At 49.8% G+C, this 19,788-nt stretch overlaps 1 protein-coding gene across 3 annotated transcripts in view; it reads right to left on the reverse strand.

Moving 5' to 3' along the window:
- The window catches only part of LOC115507884 (pseudouridine 5'-phosphatase), a 174,369-nt gene that overhangs the window by 96,827 nt on the left and 57,754 nt on the right, over positions 1-19,788 (reverse strand). For all 3 annotated transcript variants that reach the window (XR_004343253.1, XM_030306412.1, XM_030306413.1), the window contains exon 3: positions 14,841-15,070. Coding sequence is in view for 2 of the 3 variants with exons in the window: in XM_030306412.1 (XP_030162272.1) it covers positions 14,841-15,070 (230 nt within the window). In the remaining variant the exon portion in view is untranslated. The remainder of the gene's footprint in view (positions 1-14,840; positions 15,071-19,788) is intronic.

A 19,788-nucleotide genomic window follows, 5' to 3' on the forward strand; every position in this document is an offset into this window, starting at 1 on the left:
AAAGCATCGAAAGATGTATGCTGAAACTAAACAAAACCAGAAACGCAAAGCTCAGATCCTGCTCAAAAGAATGTTTTTTTAAATTTTTTTTTTTTTCAACGTTTATTTATTTTTGGGACACAGAGAGAGAGACAGAGCATGAATGGGGGAGGGGCAGAGAGAGAGGGAGACACAGAATCGGAAACAGGCTCCAGGCTCTGAGCCATCAGCCCAGAGCCCGACGCGGGGCTCGAACTCACGGACCGCGAGATCGTGACCTGGCTGAAGTCGGACGCTTAACCGACTGCGCCACCCAGGCGCTCCAGGAAGACTGTTTTTTATTCAAATACACAAACGCCTCCGTGTGGTTTCTACCTGTCCCACCCAGCTCACTGAAAGTTTCACTCCACCGACCTTTACCTCTTTCTTTCTTTTAAGTCCTTCTGGGTTCCTTGAGCCCCGACCTACCCCTTCCCACCCTGCACTGACTCATTACACTGTGCTGTAAGCTCACTCACACCCACCTGTAAAACGTGAATTGTGTTACTTGCACTTAGCTGCGTGCGGGAAGGAGGGCTGGGGCACCAGAGACCTTTGAACCTGTTCTGCCGTGTTGTCTTTCTCTCCCACGAAATTCACACGGACATCAGTGTGGGTATGTGTGTTTTAGTGCACGTGAATTCACGTAGCGATTCTTTGTAGCACAGCACAAGAGGTGGGATCTCCAGAACATGCTCCCATGACTTCAAGGAAGCTTCCGGGCAGCAGTAATATCCTTCTCTCACCTGTGGGGACAGGACCAGGACTGCACCTGGCCGTGACGGGGTGGGGTTGGAGGACAGGCACCTGCTTGGGGTGCCGTGGCAAACAGGGAGCATCTATCTGATGAACAACCTGCTAAATTAGGGGAGATGTGGACGTGTCCCTGCCCAGGACGTAAATGAACAAAGGGACCAAAGAGTGTCCAAGCTGGAGGACAGCGGGTGACCCAGCCCGGTCCTCGTCACCGGGAAGGTATCAGAGCCACGGGAAGTTCACATGTAAGCTGAAGGTCAAACGGGCATGCACGTGACAGAATTGAGAAAGAGTCCCAGCCTCCATAATCCAACATTCTTTCCACTTTACAAGCTGAAGCCTAAAATGGATCTGAATTCCATCTGCGGAAGAGGAGACGCGCTTAATTAAACTATAGCCGGAAGGGTTTAATTTAGAAAGAATGATGTTTCCAACTATCTGGGAGGTGAGGCATTTTGGGGGCTGACCTCCCAGAGGGGGAGATGTGTAAGGTGAGCAGCGCCCTGTCAGGGGACATGTGTGTGTGTCTTCACCCAGCCTGGTCACCGGAACCAGCGGGGGCGTCACAAGGCCCTTGCCCTTTATTCTTTCAGAGAGAAGCATCATATAACCAAGACTGGCCGTTTTGTAAAGAACGAGTTGGGCGGAACAGACTCTGTGTGTCTGACTCTCCTCACCAGCTCAGGTCAGCGGAGCCAGGGAAAGGGTGGCAATGGCCCCAGAGGGACGGGACCTCCTCACTTGGTGGGCGGGGTCAGTCTTCAACCCTGCACCTGTGCTCCCTCAGGACACAAGTGTCCAGACCAGCTGGAGATGTCGTTTGGTGACTAAAGTTGTCTGTTCGGCAATTACCAGCGTCCCTCTGAGGCTGCACGCTGCTCTGCAACTAGCGAACTTCCCACATGTGACTACATCGTCTCTGGGGAACAGAGTGTCTCCCTTTGTTGGTGAACCAAAATCTGGTACCAAGTCACTTCAGGTTCACTTCTAAGACTCTCAGAGACAATCCGGGATCATCTGTGTGCACATTTTAAGTACTCCCATGGTTGCGTCCATGGTCATTCACCATTTAAAAGCCAGGCATGATCTGAATCTAATCCCTAAAGGCAATGTTCCGCTAAACCACTATTTTTATGTTGAAACTTCCACTGTATGACTTTTTGTACATTTTATTCTATACGTTAATTTTGTAACATCAAGCTCAGTTCTTACATCGTGAGACACTGAAACTTGAAGAAGGCCTTAAACTTTATTTGTGACGAGTTCTCAGGCAGCGGGGCTCCCAGCTAAGGTTTGCTTTATTTATCTCCATGTTCTTTGTCAGACAGTGAATTAGTATAAATAAGTACCACAGGATTGTGATGATGGATATGTATACACTTCGTTAGATGTTTACTTAAATAATAAACCTCTACATAATATTAAAATGATGGAAGTTCGCATGTATTTTATTAATTAGTACTTTTGTTTATATTATTTGTCTGTCCATCCATCTGCCTATCTTTCATCCAACCATGCATTCATTACTATCTTATTGTATCCATCCTTCCAACCACCAGCTGTCTGTCGACTATCTATCCATCATCCATCTATCTACTTAACTACCTATCCTATCTATCTATCTATCTATCCATCCATCCATCTGTCCACCCATGCACCTACCCATCTATCTTGTCTATCTATCTGTCTATCTACCTATCATCTTACCCATCCATCCCTATATCTATCAACCATCCATCATCCATCAGCTGTCTATCCATCATCTATCCATTATCCATCTATCTACTTAACTACCTATCCTATCTATCTATCTATCTATCTATCTATCTATCTATCTATCTATCATCTATCCATCTGTCCACCCATGCACCTACCCATATATCTTGTCTGTCTATCTATCTATCTATCTATCTATCCATCCATCCCCCATGCACCTACCCATATATCTTATCTATCTATCTATCTATCTATCTATCTATCTATCTATCTATCCATCCATCCATCCATCCATCCCCCCATGCACCTACCCATATATCTTATCTATCTATCTATCTATCTATCTATCTATCTATCTATCTATCATCTATCCATCTGTCCACCCATGCACCTACCCATATATCTTGTCTGTCTGTCTGTCTGTCTGTCTATCTGTCTGTCTATCTATCTATCCATCCATCCATCCATCCATCCATCCCATGCACCTACCCATATATCTTATCTATCTATCTATCTATCTATCTATCTATCATCTATCCATCTGTCCGCCCATGCACCTACCCATCTATCTTGTCTGTCTATCTATCATCTATCCATCCATCCATCCCTATATCTGTGAACCATCCATCATCCATCAGCTGTCTATCCATCATCTATCCATCATCCATCTATCTACTTAACTACCTATCCTATCTATCTATCTATCTATCTATCTATCTATCTATCTATCCATCCATCCATCCATCCATCCATCCATCTGTCCACCCATGCACCTACCCATCTATCTTGTCTATCTATCTGTCTATCCACTTATCATCTTACCCATCCATCCATCCGTATATCTATCAACCATCCATCATCCATCAGCTGTCTATCCATCATCTATCCATCATCCATCTATCTACTTAACTATCTATCATGTCTATCAATCATCCATCCCTCTCTCTCTCTCTCTCTCTCTCTCTCTCTACCTATCTACCTACCTACCCGAACAGCCATTCCCCTCCCTGTAGGTGAAGCAGATTCTAGCTCTGGTGTGGTCCCTAGGAAACAGTGTCTGACTCAGATACATCTCACAAGTACTTTGACAAATACCTTGCATACTGCAGAGCTACTATCTTCTTCAATTAATTTTGGTCTGGAAATCAAAGAACAAAACCAGTACTCGCATAAACATATCCGTAGCCAAATCCTCTAGAGTCGTAAGGTACGTACATGAATGGACACCACCACTACATGGATTCCTTCATCTTTTGAGAAACCTTTAAAGAAATGTAGGCTGTAATAACGTGGTGGTCACAGGTACGTGTGGGAGGCTTCCTGAGAAATTTTCTCTCCTCTTATTCAGGAAAAGTATGTTGTAAGGCACTCAGGGTCCGTTTTAGAGCGTACCATGCAAATTAACTGTTGAGCAAAGGACTCTGAAATAGCTCAGAAACCTTTGTGTGATGTTCTTTTAATAACACAGATTCTGTGTCCACCAAATTTGTCAGGGACCACTGAAAAGTCCAGCAAAGCTCTCAAAGGGAGTTTTAAGGTTGATAAAAGAAGTCTTAGTAGTTTCTAGACGGTCAACAGAATCCTCTTTTTCCTTTTCCTACTTTATGCATACAAATAAATGTGCAAAATCGCTCCGGTATTACTCGCCCCTTTGCACGATACTCAGGATACACAGGGGTGATCTGGGCCATTGTTGGTTTCACACGTTAAAAGCTAACCTCTTTGGGGGCGCCTGGGTGGCGCAGTCGGTTAAGCGTCCGACTTCAGCCAGGTCACGATCTCGCGGTCCGTGAGTTCGAGCCCCGCGTCAGGCTCTGGGCTGATGGCTCAGAGCCTGGAGCCTGGAGCCTGTTTCCGATTCTGTGTCTCCCTCTCTCTCTGCCCCTCCCCCGTTCATGCTCTGTCTCTCTCTGTCCCAAAAATAAATAAACGTTGAAAAAAAAAAAAAAAAAGCTAACCTCTTTGGACATCAGCCTCCTGAAGACGATGCATCGACATAACGAGTATGCCTAAACATGTTGTACGTGGGCTTAGCTGACCTCCACCAAATTCACGGTGAACACTAATTCCCAGTTCATGACTGTGTTTGGAGACAAGGGGCTTAGGGGGGTTTTAAGGTTAAATGGGCCGTGGGGGCCCAATTCAGACAGGATTGGTGTCCTCATAAGAAGAGGAAGAGACATTGCTCTGCTCCCCACTCCCACGCTCAGAGGAAAAGGCACGTGAGGACGGAGAATCCTGGAGGATTCTTAGAGAAGCTTCTTAGAGAAGCAGGAAACCAAGTGTGGTTCTGTGGTTACGCCTACAACTGTCGACCCCGTTAGCTCCCTGATCTTGAACTCCCAGCCGCCAGAACTGGAAGAGACCACAAATGCCGTTGCTCAAGCCACCCAGCGTGTGGGGTTTGCTCGGGCAGCCCAAGCCGGCTGTCACAACACGGAGGAAGTACGTTGTGTTTCATTAGAAAGGAGAGTGAGTGAAAAGGTAAGGAGCCCTGGGACGCCCACCCTCCCTCCCCTGCCAGCTCAGGCATGGGCTCCGCCGAGCGTCCAGCACAAGAGGAGCCACAGGGCCGCACGGTTAGGTCACCAGAGAGCTGACCTGTCCCGTCCTTCCCTGTTCTTTAGAGAAGAGAATGCAAACGTCGTCTCAAAGCTGGCATACGGAGTAGGCAGTGCTGGGCACAGCCCAGAGGATGCTGTGGAGAAGGCGTCCCAGCCCCGAAGTCGGGTGGGGAACAGAGGGGTTCTGGCTCCATACGGGTCAGGAGAAACTTCTCCGGAGTATAAAAGGCAAGCCCCACCTCTCCAAGGCTCTTCCTGGGGTCTGCAAATGGCATGTGGGGGAGTATTTCTCGCTAAGATTCCGAGGGGACCCAAATCCTGTTGACAGCTGTAGGCACAATCACAGAACCACACTTGGGTGCTCTTGAGTGACCGGGCAGAGGACACTCGGCACCTGACACAGGCCTCCCGCCTCTGCCCGAGGCACTTGTAGGAGAACCCCTGGACCTTCCACGGGGTTTACCTTGCAGGTTTTGACCTTTTCAGCTTCTGAAGCAGTCTCTCCCCTGTAGTAACAGGTGGCAGTTAGGAGCTCAGACTCTCGCTCAGCCACGCGTCGCCCAGACTGAATTGGCAGTCGAATGCGCTAGAACCAGTCCTGTGAGTGCGACACCAGCCTTCTCCTGACCAGCAGCACCTCAGGACCTGGGGGCGAGCACTAGTGGGTCAGCAACAGGACCCTGGAGGAATGAGGTATCTGAACCCCTTAGACAACCATCGAGAACCAGCAGAGAAGGAGCCGTGGGAGAAAGCCCAAGCCCAAGGGGCTCGGAGTTGCTGTATTCCTGATGCCAATGTGATTTCGACACATCCTTTTCAAAAAATTTTTTTTAACGTTTATTTATTTTTGAGAGAGAAAGAGAAAAAGAGACGGAGAGACAGAGCACAAGCAGGGGAGGGGCAGAGAGAGAGGGAGACACAGAATCCGAAGCAGGCTCCAGGCTCCGAGCTGTCAGCACAGAGCCCGAAGCGGGCCTCGAACTCACAGACCGTGAAATCACAACCTGAGCTGAAGTCAGACGCTTAATCGACTGAGCCACCCAGGCGACCCCTAACACACCCACATAGTCCCGTCTGCATTGTATAAGTGGGAAAACTGAAATGAAGCATAGACACGGCGGAGGGCAGGATGGCCCCCAAAGGTGTCCATGCCTAACTGACGGGAACCTGGGACTGTGGCCCCTCAAATGGCAAAGGGGATCTGCAGACAGGATTCAGGTTCTGGACCTGAAGATAGGGCGGGTGTCCTGGGTGGAATGGGTGGGTCTGATCTAACCAGGTGTTCCCTAAAAAGCAGGACACTTTCTCTGGCTGGAGTCACAGAGATGCTGCGGATGCAGAGATTTCAAGCGTCAGAGGGTTCGATGCAGCCTCCTTGTAGGCTCTGACATGTGGGAGCCACCTGCAAGGACCAGATAAGGCCTGCAGGAGGTGAGGGCAGAGCCCTGTGGACAGGCAGCCCGGGAAAGGAGACCATGGTCCCGCCCTGAGGGGAAAAGGATTGTGTGTGCTCCCTGATGAGTGTGGGGCCACATCCTTCCTGGCTCCATATCTGAGTCCTGGGAGGGGGCGCCGAGCTATGCCGTGTCCAGAGTTGTGAGCAATGACCCCAAAGACTACAGGCGACTAGTCCTAGGTCAAGCCTCCAAGTCCCAGGGAAGGGTTTGCAAGTATACTTAGCTTTGCGAAGACGTGTTCACCTAATCAGATAAATCACATATTCCTCCCGCAAGTATCAAGGAACACTATGTGCTAATTTGGTGACAGCTTACACAAAGGAACCTGGCGAGAAATTCCCATCCCGATGGGCAATCTGGTTTATTTGGGCAACATTCATCCCCAGCTTCCTTGTGCCCTCACCTGGGGGACGATGCTCTGCTGTCGAAAACAAGGAGGGATTGCACATTCAACCCACTGATGGACAAGATACGTGATGGGGCTGCAGATGTCCAGAAGCAGGAGAGTGTTCCAGCATAACTAGTCCAAGGCCCCCTGCAGCCCCCAGCACTGGGATCCTCTCATGGGAAGTGTGCACAAAGCTGTTGCCACGTCTGGACTTAAGCGGGTGGACAGCTGTCCTTGTTGGCCTGGGATGGGGCTCCCAGGGCACAGGGATTCAGAGGTAAAAATGCCACAGCCCTCAGCCACTCAAGATGACCTACTCCCCTAGGTTTAAACACACAAAGTGACGGGGACGCATCCTACTTTGCACAGCCTTAAAAGAAAAAGAAAACAGGGGTGCCTGGGGGGCTCAGTCAGTTAAGTGTCTGACTTTAGCTCAGGTCATGATCTCACAGTCTGTGAGTTCGAGCCTCACGTCAGGCTCTGTGCTGACAGCTCAGAGCCTGGAGCCTGCTTCGGATTCTGTGTCCTACTCTCAGTGTTTGTCCCCTGCTCACACTCTATCTCTATGTCTCAAAAATAAACATTAAAAAAAAAAACAAACAACAAAAAATCACCGTTGAATTTGTTAAAGGCCATCCTTGGAAACTGTTAGGGACTACTCACTCACTATTTATTTAACCCAGATTGTAACGAATCCAGTGTTTCTCAACCATGTCGTTTATTAGCGCTCCCGAAGGAGCCTCGCAGACATCCTCCCTCCATGACGTGCTCACGCAGAGAAGGCGAACATGGAATCCAGCAGGGACCAGAGAGGGACAGAGTGGCCAGGCTGACCGGTTTCCCCTTCACGCTGCAGTGGGGGAGGCGTGGGGGACAGGACAGGGAGTCAGAGCACACTATCACAGTAGTGAGAAACACTGGGAAGGCGGAAGCAGGCGTTTAGGGAGGAATCTGCAGGACCACGATGGCTGTCACTGTTCCAGCACTGCTTCTGACTTCTCGAAGTGACGGGTGCCCTCCCCGTCCACACTGCTGCTCACGGCTGGAAGTGACTAGTGCCCTCCCCGTCCACACTGCTGCTCACGGCTGGAAGTGACTACTGCCCTCCCCGTCCACACTGCTGCTCACGGCTGGAAGTGACTACTGCCCTCCCCGTCCACACTGCTGCTCACGGCTGGAAGTGACGGGTGCCCTCCCCGTCCACACTGCTGCTCACGGCTGGAAGTGACGGGTGCCCTCCCCGTCCACACTGCTGCTCACGGCTGGAAGTGACGGGTGCCCTCCCCGTCCACACTGCTGCTCACGGCTGGAAGTGACTACTGCCCTCCCCGTCCACACTGCTGCTCACGGCTGGAAGTGACGGGTGCCCTCCCCGTCCACACTGCTGCTCACGACTAGAAGTGACTACTGCCCTCCCCATCCACACTGCTGCTCATGCCTGGAAGTGACGGGTGCCCTCCCCGTCCACAGTGCTGCTCACGTCTGGAAGTGACGGGTGCCCTCCCCGTCTACACTGCTGCTCACGTCTGGAAGTGACGGGTGCCCTCCCCGTCTACACTGCTGCTCACGTCTGGAAGTGACAGGTGCCCTCCCCGTCCACACTGCTGTTCACGGCTGGAAGTGACTACTGCCCTCCCCGTCCACACTGCTGTTCACGACTAGAAGTGACTACTGCCCTTCCCATCCACACTACTGCTCATGCCTGGAAGTGACGGGTGCCCTCCCCGTCCACAGTGCTGCTGATGTCTGGTAAGAATTACTTCTCTGCACAACTGCTTAGTTCGTTTTTCAGAAATGCCAGATACAATGCCGTCCATTCAAACATCTGATCTCGTGTCCAATTTTCCCTAGGAGCGAGGTGGCTTTATGCAGACAGGTTAGCCTCCACGTGGTGTCATGGCTGGCTAATGAGAGCTATCATTCTCGGAAATTGCTGATACGTGAAGATCCCACAGCCTCGCGCACAATCACACACAGAACGGAGGGACCCGCTAGGCAGCTGTGGTGGCACGACCACGTGATAGGTCTCAATTGGGAAGGAGCCCCTCCAGTAATGTCGCAAATCACGGGAACAAAAGTCGCTCCGGGCATACCGCTTTGCGGTTTACGCTGGGTTTGACATACGCGTCTGCGTGCGTGAATCTAAACACCGAGAAAAAAATCAGCTGCTTAGCGATGTGTTTCCCGGGAGTGACCTGCAACAACACTGCACAGAAACATCACACGTACACGGAGCGCGGAGCTCCTCCTGCGTGCACGGTCTCTGTAATTGCGAGGGACAATGGTGCTGCCACGACTTTTGTTTATTCAGTTCAGCCGATCGGACGGTGCCGGGCCAACACCAAGAGCAATTACTAACTATAGTTGACTCTGAAACGGAGACTAACACCCAGTCACTCAATCGCGGCAGACATGTGCATGGGACGCAACGTGGTATTCGCCGTCCAGGGAGATCACATCTCTCTGTCGTCCCATGAACCACACTGAATACCAGGTAATTAGGGTTGTGAATCCTGCGTGGTGCTGTGAGAGAAGTATTCTACACCCGTTTGGTAATGACAACTGCAAAAATCTACGAATGGCTGCCTCAGTCAGTCCAAAATGAAGACAGAAACGCACTCCTGTTTTTATTGAGAGGCGCTCCCACTGGGGGCGATGCCGTAGAAGGTCTGGAAAGAGGAGCGGGTCATGTGTGAGGTCCTTAGCATTGAGGACGTCACGGATGGGATATCTGGACTCTATCTGCAGGACAGTGGGGCCACGTGGGTGGAAAGGGGCTGGGAAGACGTGGGAGGGAAACAGTAGGTCCCATAAGGAGACGTGCTGGTGGGCTGGAGGGTAGGCAGACCTGAAGGTGAGACAGAGAAGGCAAAAATGTGGCTACGTGGGATCACAGTGCCTGATGTGGTGGTGTCAGAAGGCCATGGGGTGGTGGCCTGGGATGAAGACAGGATGAGGTCCGAGATGAAGGAGGGACATGACAACCAGACACAGGACTATTCCCAAGTGAGGAGACCACAGGAGCTCAGCAAGCAGAGGGCAGGCAGTGCGGCCAGCGAGATGCTGAGCATTCAACGGAGGGAGGGAGGAAGTGAATGACAACGAGGCGGCTGGAAAAGGAAAACAGGGACCCGGTGAGGGTCAGGAAAGTGCAGAACATGGTGCGGTGACTACAGTTACGTGGAACTGAGGACAAGTGAGTGTCAACGGTGGCGGGAAGATGCTTTTTCTGAATTCTCCTTATCTTTCTAAAAGCACAGGCTCCGTGAAGAATTTGACCCTCATCCATGGCCCCCCTGGGAGTTTTACAACCAGGGAAAGTTGACTCTTGCTGCTGAAGAGAAGTGAGCACAGGTCAGCACCTGGATAAGAAATCGCCTAAACATTATGACACTGCCACAAAGCTATCACATCTTCTCCCCGTTCCAAGGGCCCATTTATTTTTCCCGAGACTCATTTGTCCTCCTGAAAGTGTCCCTCTGTCTCCCTCGAACCCCTATTAAGATGGTATATAAGCCCTAGGTTTTAGCTGCCTCCTTCAATCACATTTTTCTCTGAACTGCTGCCTCCATATGTGAATAAAAATCTGTCTTGTCTCTTACTAATGTCTCTTGTCAGTTTAATTTACAGGCACCCCGCACGGAACCTAAGGGAGTATAGGAAATGTGTTTCCTCCCCAACAATGGAATTTGGAAAAGCAAGCAAGCTCCTCCGTGGAAACTCAGTAGGGGCACCAAGCACACATAGGTTCAGTGCAACAGAAGAAATAAAAGGATAGTAGCTGTGAAGGTAATATTCGAGATAGTTGAGATTTTTTTTTTTTTTGAATGAAATAAGGGAGGGCCTGGTAAACCATGTTGCAGGAGGCATTAAATGATACTGACACCATTGTATGTGTGCTGAGTGGTTGTGGGTGACAGGAGGAGGCAGTGGTCTTGAGGCCGGGCCAGGGATGTTGGAGGCGGGCAGGTCCCGAAGGCCCCGGGAGGTGGCCGACGATGGCACAGAGACTCTTCTCACCCCCAGAAGGGGCTCCAGCACGGCGATGCCTCTCCCAGAAGGGCCGGGAGTGGAGACTGACTAAGGAACATCCGATCACCCAAAAGACAGAGCGCGTAGCAGAGCTCAACTGGCCACCAAATCAATTTTAAACTTGATGCGAAAAGCATACGCTTGCTTCCCATCGTTTCGGGAGGTAAGTAAGTTTTTCACACAGCAACACCCTGACAGCCCACGCCTGTCTGAAGACTTTGGGGATGAAGACCACATACAGTAAAATGAGAGAGAGAGAGAGAGAGAGAGAGAGAGATTCTTACCGTTTAGGTGTATGAACGCTTAATGTGCAGAACCTTCTCGAAAACAAAACAAAATTAAAAAGGAATAAAAAAGGGGCACCTGGCTGGCTCAGTTGGTTAAGCACCCAACTCCGGCTCAGGTCATGATCTTGCGGTCTGTGGGTTCGGGCCCCGTGTCAGGCTCTGTGCTGACAGCTCAGAGCCTGCAGCCTGTAGTGTGCATCAGATTCTGTGTCTCCCTCTCTCTCCCTGCCCTTGCACTGCTCATGCTCTGTCTGTCTCTCTCCAAAATAAAATAAAACATTTTTAAAAATTTTTAACAAGAATTACAAAAAAAAACCCTGAAATTCAGCTTTTAACATAAACAAGACAACTAAAATATGCAAAGTACTGACGGGTCTGCTTCTTGGAATCGATCTTAGGATTCACGTGAAATAAATGTCAAGCCCAGAAGTGACGTGTAAATGATGCTGTCGTTTTTATTTTGCCCCGCAGACGTGCATCTTAGCGGCTAGGGCTAGAAAGTCGAATGGAGAGCTCCCACACACAGAGGGCCTGGGGGCGACTCCCAGCTTGTCCCTCAACCTGCCTGGTGGTGTGGAGCCTGCAGATGGCTGAGCGCTGTGGACGCCGGGGCAGATGACCTCACTGCACAGGGTCTCTGAGAGTACCCAGCACGCACCCGATGAGTACTCATTAGAGTGTTGAGGATGGGACACAGGGACTTTTTGGGCAAGGCACCACCTTGGGCTGATTTTTAGCACAAACGAATAACTCATACATAACTCAGAAATAATCGTTTGAGAACTTGTGTGACGTCAGCTCTGCTAGGCATATTCTCCTGGTAAAACGGTAACTAACGCTTTAACCTAATTTCTTCCTTTTACGCTGCTTGTTTTTCACTCCTTTCTATTCCTACCACTGTAGCTAATTAATTTGATGACACCCACAGCATAAAACGTTCCCGACTGCAACCGTGAATCTCTCTGGGGACTTAACAGTCATATAAAATGCCCCTGAACTTGGCAGGCTCACTAGACTTCTGCACCCACACTGCATCAAAGAGAAAGGAGCCGGACGCATTCTAAGAACCTTCTCATATTTCAATAACCCTCTTTGCAAGTGCTTCCTGCACGAGAAGAAAAAGCCAAGTACGACGTCTCCTCAACCAGGAGACTGATCAAATCTTGCTTTAGATTTACCATATGCACAACACCTGACGAAAAACCCGGAAAGCCTTGACTGTATATATTTGCCTAAGAAACAGGACCAGAAAGGTTTCGTTTTCTGCAAGACAAAGCCGTGCATAAACAAGTGTGGATTAGTAACCAGGGTGATGCCTAGAACACTTTATGAAATAAATTACTGTAAAGACAGGCAAGTGCTCATTTTCCTTTGACAAGTTTAAAATCAATATTGTCGACGGGAAGGACACGGGGATGCACGGACAACACGGGAGCCGTGGGGCTGAGCGTTCAGTCGCAGCTGGGTGTTCCCTCCGCAAGTGGCCTCAAGCAAAGGGGTACGTGAGGGGCAGCGAGTGTCTTCTTATAACCTGGGTCCGCACACACGTGAAAACACACAGATACCGTGTTTCAACTGACACCATGCCTGGTGGAAAAAGGACAGCTCTCCTGGGAAGAAAGGTAGTATCTTCTTCCTGCAGCTGCCTCGGCCACGCAGGCAGCTCCCATGAGGGCACACGGCCTGGGCAGACTGTCTCGGCTCCTACGATCTACTGCAAACGGCTTTTCGAGGAGGACGGCTTCACAATGTGAAGGCAGAGAAACCTTCAGGGAGCGAGGGAAGGTTCTCAGGAAGATTGCATTTCCGTGCAATCTTGTTGTAGGAGGATGCCACGCATTCAGGTACCTGGACCTGTCCCGCGGCCCTGGAATGGGGCTCAGGGGCGGGGCGCTCGTGGGTTCGTCCCTTGTCATACAACTGCTGTTGAGTTAGCTTCACGGATGAGACTGAAATCAGCCCAGATCCGTGTATCCTTGAGAATAAGGTACCCAAATCACTCAGTGATCCTTTATGTCTGTGATGTTACAAAAAACCTATGTTTGGTCTCCATCCCTGGGTGCTGGCACAGAGCTCCCCAAACGTTTGGAATTTCTTGAGCATCTGTTGGAGGATCTTTTGTTTTCGTAATAAGCCCGTTTCAACCACACTGGGGTTTCTGCTGATCAAGTGACTACCTGGGTCCTTAGATGTGCCTGGGATGAGGGCAGGCTTCCAGAAAGACCAAGGTGCAGTTGGAGGAAAGGCAGCTTTTAGACCCGGCCCCAACCGCCAGGGGCAAGGATTTAATCACCAATGGCCAATGATTTAACCAATGATACCTAAAGCATGAAACCCATAGCAAGTCCCCTAAAACATGGGGTTCTTAGAGCTTCTGAGTTGAGGACCAGTCTGAGGTGCTGAGACAGGCGCCACTGGAGAGGGCGTACAGTCAGCTCTGAGGCCACCCCCTCTCCCTGTCATTCTGGAATCTGCAAGGGTGCACAGTCAGCCCTGAGCCCTTTTTTTCCCTGTTATTCTGGAATCTGCAAGGGCGCACAGTCAGACCTGAGCCCGCCCCCTCCCAGACCCTCTCCCGGTTGTTCTGGAATCTGCAAGGGCGCACAGTCAGCCCTGAGCCCTCCTCCTCTCAGACCCTCTCCCTGTGGTTCTGGAATCTGCAAGGGCGCACAGTCAGCCCTGAGCCCTCCTCCTCTCAGACCCTCTCCCTGTGGTTCTGGAATCTGCAAGGGCGCACAGTCAGCCCTGAGCCCTCTTCCCCTCAGACCCTCTCCCTGTGGTTCTGGAATCTACAAGGGAGCACAGTCAGACCTGAGCCCGCCCTCTCTCAGACCCTCTCCTGCTCATTCGGGAATCTGCAAGGGCGCACAGTCAGACCTGAGCCCGCCCCCTCTCAAGAGCATCTCCCTCTTCCTCTGGAATCCGCGTAAGCCCCCACGGGGGCTAAGCTGTCCATCCTAACAGTAACAGTGCAGGGAGAAGTGAAGCAAAGCTGAACAAACACGACCCACTGGTTCTGAAGTCGGTTCTGATCTTCACACATTTTGCTCCCTCTGCATTGTGGACCCCGCGTACCAAAGCGGTCCACACAGGGTGGAGACAGCGCACTGGAGCTCACACTCCACCAGTGCCCCCTTCCCGTAGAGAAAGAGAAGCCTGGAAACTCTGTGATAAAACCAAAGGTCACTATGAGCACAAACCTCTGCAGTAACAAAACATCCCTTGGGAAGCATGTGGGGGAGAACAGTGAGTTTTGAGGATTCCCATTTGCCTTGCAATCAGCATGTGCCTTGAAGTCCGCTCGCTGCAAATACGGACGTCGTCGGGCCACATCGTCACAGGGCCCCTTGGCTGCACGGTGCCCGTCTTGCAGCGTTACGGCGAACATAAGTGCTCAAAGCGTGCGCGAGTCCCAGACCACTGGCCTGGTGACGCGGGGGGCAGACGCTCCCCCACAACCTGCCGTGCTCTTCCCGCGCCCCTCTGCCCCGGCCCCTCCCCCGCCCTTGTCTCCGAGCACAAGGGCGTCCCCGCGTGGCCGCCCGACAGCGACCACAAGGCGCCAGAGTAGCGGCCAGAGCCCGCCTGGGCGACCCCCGTTTGTCCCCTCTGCGGGGCTTACCTGGTGGGTGGGCGGAGCAGGGGAAAACCTCTTGGCACAGACTAGAAATATGTCGGGATGTGGCTTCCCGTTGCTCACTTCGGGGTCATCCCCCAACACGATGTGGTCAAACAAGCCGAAGAAGGCCTGGTGTCTGCCGGTCTTCATGTCAAACGATGCGCGGCTGGAGCTGGTGGCCACGGCCAGGGGCACGCCGTGCCGGCGCAGATGGCGAATCAGTCTCTCCACCCCTGGGGAGGAGGGCGGAAAGCCGTGAGAGAGGTGGGGGGCACCGGGGCCAGAAGGCGCCCTGCGGACCCTGGGCTAGCTCCGCGACCGCGAGTCCCCGCCGCCTCTTCTCGGGAGGGAGCTCACGTGACACCGACTGGACGGGGCGGGTGCTTAGAGGCCCTGAGCACACCTCCTCAAAACAAAACTCAGGCACGGTTCAGGGCTTCCCGATAGCATTTCCCAGAGTAACACGGGCAATTTTAGCGGAAACAAACTCTGCTTCCGCTTTTGCGGAAACGTGGAAAGCAGGCGGGGTGAGCCCAGGGAGGTGTCCCTGCTTGGCGGCCCAGGTTCCGTTTCCTCTCCTTTCCTTTCGCGATGGATGCGCTGCTCGCGTGTTCTGCGAAAGCCCCTATTCCACTGAAAGCAATTCAATCTCTGCTCACACTGCTGGGGAGGGGAAAGCAGGAAGGGCCTTGGAGCACAGGTCGCGCGCAAAGGCGGGAGCCGGTGGGAAGCTGCAGCAGCAGCAGCCGGTGGGGAGCAGCGCAGACACCGCACTGTGCTTAACGCGGCTGCGCAAGACCAGCAGCTCGGCACGCGAAAGCACGATTCGCCACGCTAACTGCGAGGAGGACGGGGGTCGCGGAGGGAGATGCCACCGCGCACAGACACGGGGGACGCATACGGTGATGCCACAGCGCACAGACACGTGGCAGGGGTCGCGGAGGGAGATGCCGCTGCGCACAGCCACGGGGGACGCATATGGCGATGCCACAGCGCACAAACACGTGGCAGGGGTCGCGCAGGGAGATGTCGCTGCGCACAAACACGGGGCAGGGGACGCGGAGGGAGATGACGCTGGGCACAGCCACGGGGGACGCATATGGCGATGCCGCAGGGCACAAACACGTGGCAGGGGTCGCGCAGGGAGATGTCGCTGCGCACAAACACGGGGCAGGGGACGCGGAGGGAGATGCCGCTGAGCACAGACACGGGGGACGCATATGGCGATGCCGCAGGGCACAAACACGTGGCAGGGGTCGCGCAGGGAGATGTCGCTGCGCACAAACACGTGGCAGGGGTCGCGGAGGGAGATGTCGCTGCACACAGACACGGGACAGGGGACGCGTCGGGTGATACCACTGGACACAGACATGGGGAAGGGAACGAGCACGGAAACACCGCTGTGCACACATACAGGGAACATGTAGGGCCTTTTCGCCGTGCACACAGCCAGTGGACAAAGGGCATGTATCAGAAACCTGTCAACCACAACAGTACCTTTCCGCCTTAAACCCATTTTGATTATGACACTAACGTCTAAATCCACACACAGCACTAATCACCCACAATGATTTTTATTTCATTGTATTTTACCTTAATGTTTGTTTATTTTGAGAGAGAGAGCACAAGTAGGGGAGGGGCAGAGAGACAGGGGGAGAGAGAGTCCCAGGCAGGCTCCGTGTCGTCAGTGCAGAGTCCAACACGGAGCTCGAACCCACAACCCAGGAGATCATGACCTGAGCCGAAATCAAGAGCCGGGCACTTAACCCAAGGAGCTACCCGAGCACCCCTAATATAATATTTTTAAATTGTGTAATCATTACTATTTCGGTAACTGCATGAGGCCATGTTCCTACTTTCTTAGTCGCAACAGAAAAGATGGACATGGTTATTTTTTTCAAACACCTAAAGCTGTTCACAAAAGCAACAAATACTGTCAAGTGCCTGACCCTTAAGAGAAACAGTTCTGAGATGTTCAAAGGAAGGTGTGGGTCTTAACTCTGTGCGAGGACAATGTTAAAACTTTTTGAAAAAGAAAGCAAAATCCAGCACTCCACTGGATGTGACATTCGTAATGTCTGACATCCAATCGAGATGGTACCATGCCTTGGAACGCCTGGGTGGCTCAGTCAGTTGAGCGTCAGACTGCAGCTCAGGTCATGATCTTGCGGTTCATGAGTTCGAGACCCACATCAGGCTGGCTACTATCAACCTGTCAGTGCAGAGCCCACTTCAGATCCTATGACCCCTCTCTCTGCCCCTCCCCTGCTTGTGTTCTCCCCCCCCCCCCCAAAAAAAAAAAAAAAAAGTTACCATGCCCATACAAAAGCACACAAACACATGTAAGGCCAGGAACAAAAAGCAATGAATAGAAATGGACAGAGAAATGGCTGAGATGAAGGAATTAGCAGATCATGACATTATAGAAGGTGTATACACATTATACATATGCCCAAGTTAGAACGGAAAAAAATAACACAAAAACAAAAGTGATATGCAGTTACATACTATCTGCAGAAAACTTACTTTAATTATATTCAGGCAGGTTAAAAATAAATGGATTAAAAACCACGTATTATGTAACTACTAATCAAAAGATTGGGTAGCTACATTTATAGCAAACAAGTGTACTTTAGAACAGTGAATGACGGTTCTCAGAGATAACTAAGGACATGTCATAATGACAAGTAGGTCAATTCATCAACAAGACATAATTCCAAATGTATATGCATCAAATAACAGAGTTTCAAAACACATAAGGCAAAAACTAATAGAACTGAATGGAGAAACAAACTCAAGTTTCAGATTCCTCTGTCAGTAACTGATGGAACAAATAGAAAGTAAGGATACAGCAGACTTCAAAAACATTATCAAGCAAACTTAACTGAATTGACATTTACATAACGCATCACCCAAGACAGCAGAATACAAATTATTTTCAAGGACATGTGGAACACTCAACAAGATAGAACATGAATCCATGAGCTATAAAAAATTCTAAAACATTTTAAAATGATTGAAATCAAACAAAATATGTTCTCTGACCATAAAAGAATTAAAATAGGCATTGATAACTGAAAGGTATATGGAAAATAAAAAAAATGGATATTAAATAACACATTTCTATGTAAGACATGAGTCAAAGATGAAGTCAAAAAGGGAAATTAGACAATATTTTGTAGAGAACAAAAAGATAGCATGTTAAAATTCTGCGGATGTGGCTAAAACAGTGTTTAGAAAAAAACTTATGGCACTAAATGTTTGTATTACAGAAGAAGATGGTCTCAAATCAGTCCTCTAAAAAACTGGAAGAATGAAGACCAATGATTAAAGCTTTTACCCCAAGAAAGTGAAGGAAAGGGCAAAGTCAAGTTAAAGCAAACAAAACAAAACAAAAAAAAAAAAAAAAGAGAGAGAGAGAGGCAATCAATGAAACAGCATAAAAGAGAATACAGATAGATAATCCCTTAAACCAAAAGCTGCATCTTAAAAAAGTTCAATGTAATTGGCCGATTGTTAGCCAAACTAATCAAGTAAAAAGAAGGAAGATCCAAATTTACCAGTTCCAGTAATCAGAGGACATCATCACAGATCCTTAAAGTCATTAAAAGTCTTAAAAAATACTATTATGAGCAACTTTGTGCCAATGCATTTAATAACTTAGATGAAATAGAAAGATTCTTGGAAAGATAAAAAGGTCACTCAAGAAGCCAGTAATAACCTGAACAGCCCAATTTGTAGTAGAGAATTCGTAGTTAAAAACCTTCTTGTATCTAGGATTGAATGGCCTCGTTGGTGAACTTACCAAACACTTGAGAAAGAAATAATACCAATTCTGAACAAACTTTTCAGAAAATAGGAGGGAACAGGTCCCAACTCATGTCATGAGACCAAGTACTTCTCTGATACCAGAACGGACAATAGCCAGACAAGAAAAATACACATCCATACATCTCATGTTATAACACCTTCACACTTAAAAACGGTTTCAACCAGTGTTCAAGTCTTTTTTATAGTCAGTGTCTACGCAGTTAGAATACATTAGTTGAAAGTATAAAGATGCCTGAACACTCACCCAATTTGTAACAACTACTGATTAATATCATGCATTAAATCTATTAGCTAAATTTCAATTAAAAACCTTTACTTAACTGATGGATGGCACAAAAGAATGCTCATGATGAAAACACGGCCAATTACAAAACTTTGGATATAGTAATTGAAGGTGAGTATTGTTAATCTTAAAAATAAAACTGCCAGGGGCACCTGGGTGGCTCAGTCATGATCTTGCCGCGCTTGAGTTCGAGCCCCACGTCGGGCTCTGTGCTGACAGCTCGGAGCCTGGAGCCTGCCCCAGATTCTGTGTCTCCCTCTCTCTCTGCCCCTCCCCTGCTCGAACTCTGTCTCTCTCTCAAAAATAAATAAACATTAAAAAAATTTTTTTTAATGAGCCACAGCACACTGAGCTCCTTGAAAGTGGCTGAGAAGAGGGTGAAGGGAAGAGACGACAGCCCTTCGGGTGGGACATCACACAAACATGTGTCCTCCTCCTGTTCAATGTTGTCACCTCTCAAACAGCAATGACGTGCTCTCCCTGTGCAGCTGCTGTGTACAGGCGTGCACACGGGGAGTCACACACGTAAAATCAGTGGGGTGACAACTTGACAAGCCTTACAGGAAGTCCCCAAATAAATGCTGGCTACTGTCATCATCATCACCATCACCTAAAGTCTGGGACACAGTCACTAAGAAAGAAAGAAATTCAAATCTCTCTGGGTATATAATTGGCTGACTCCTTAAAAAAAACTTTTGTACCCTTTAACCACTGGATGCCAAGTTTCTCTTATTCAGTCACTGCCCCCGAGAAGTCAAAGACTAAACATGTAAATGGAGTTCTGTCCTGCAGAGAAGCTGGTTAATTAAGTATATAAATGAAATCCAGCTAACAGCT

This window comes from Lynx canadensis, chromosome X, assembly GCF_007474595.2.
Source record: "Lynx canadensis isolate LIC74 chromosome X, mLynCan4.pri.v2, whole genome shotgun sequence".
Taxonomy (NCBI): domain Eukaryota; kingdom Metazoa; phylum Chordata; class Mammalia; order Carnivora; family Felidae; genus Lynx; species Lynx canadensis.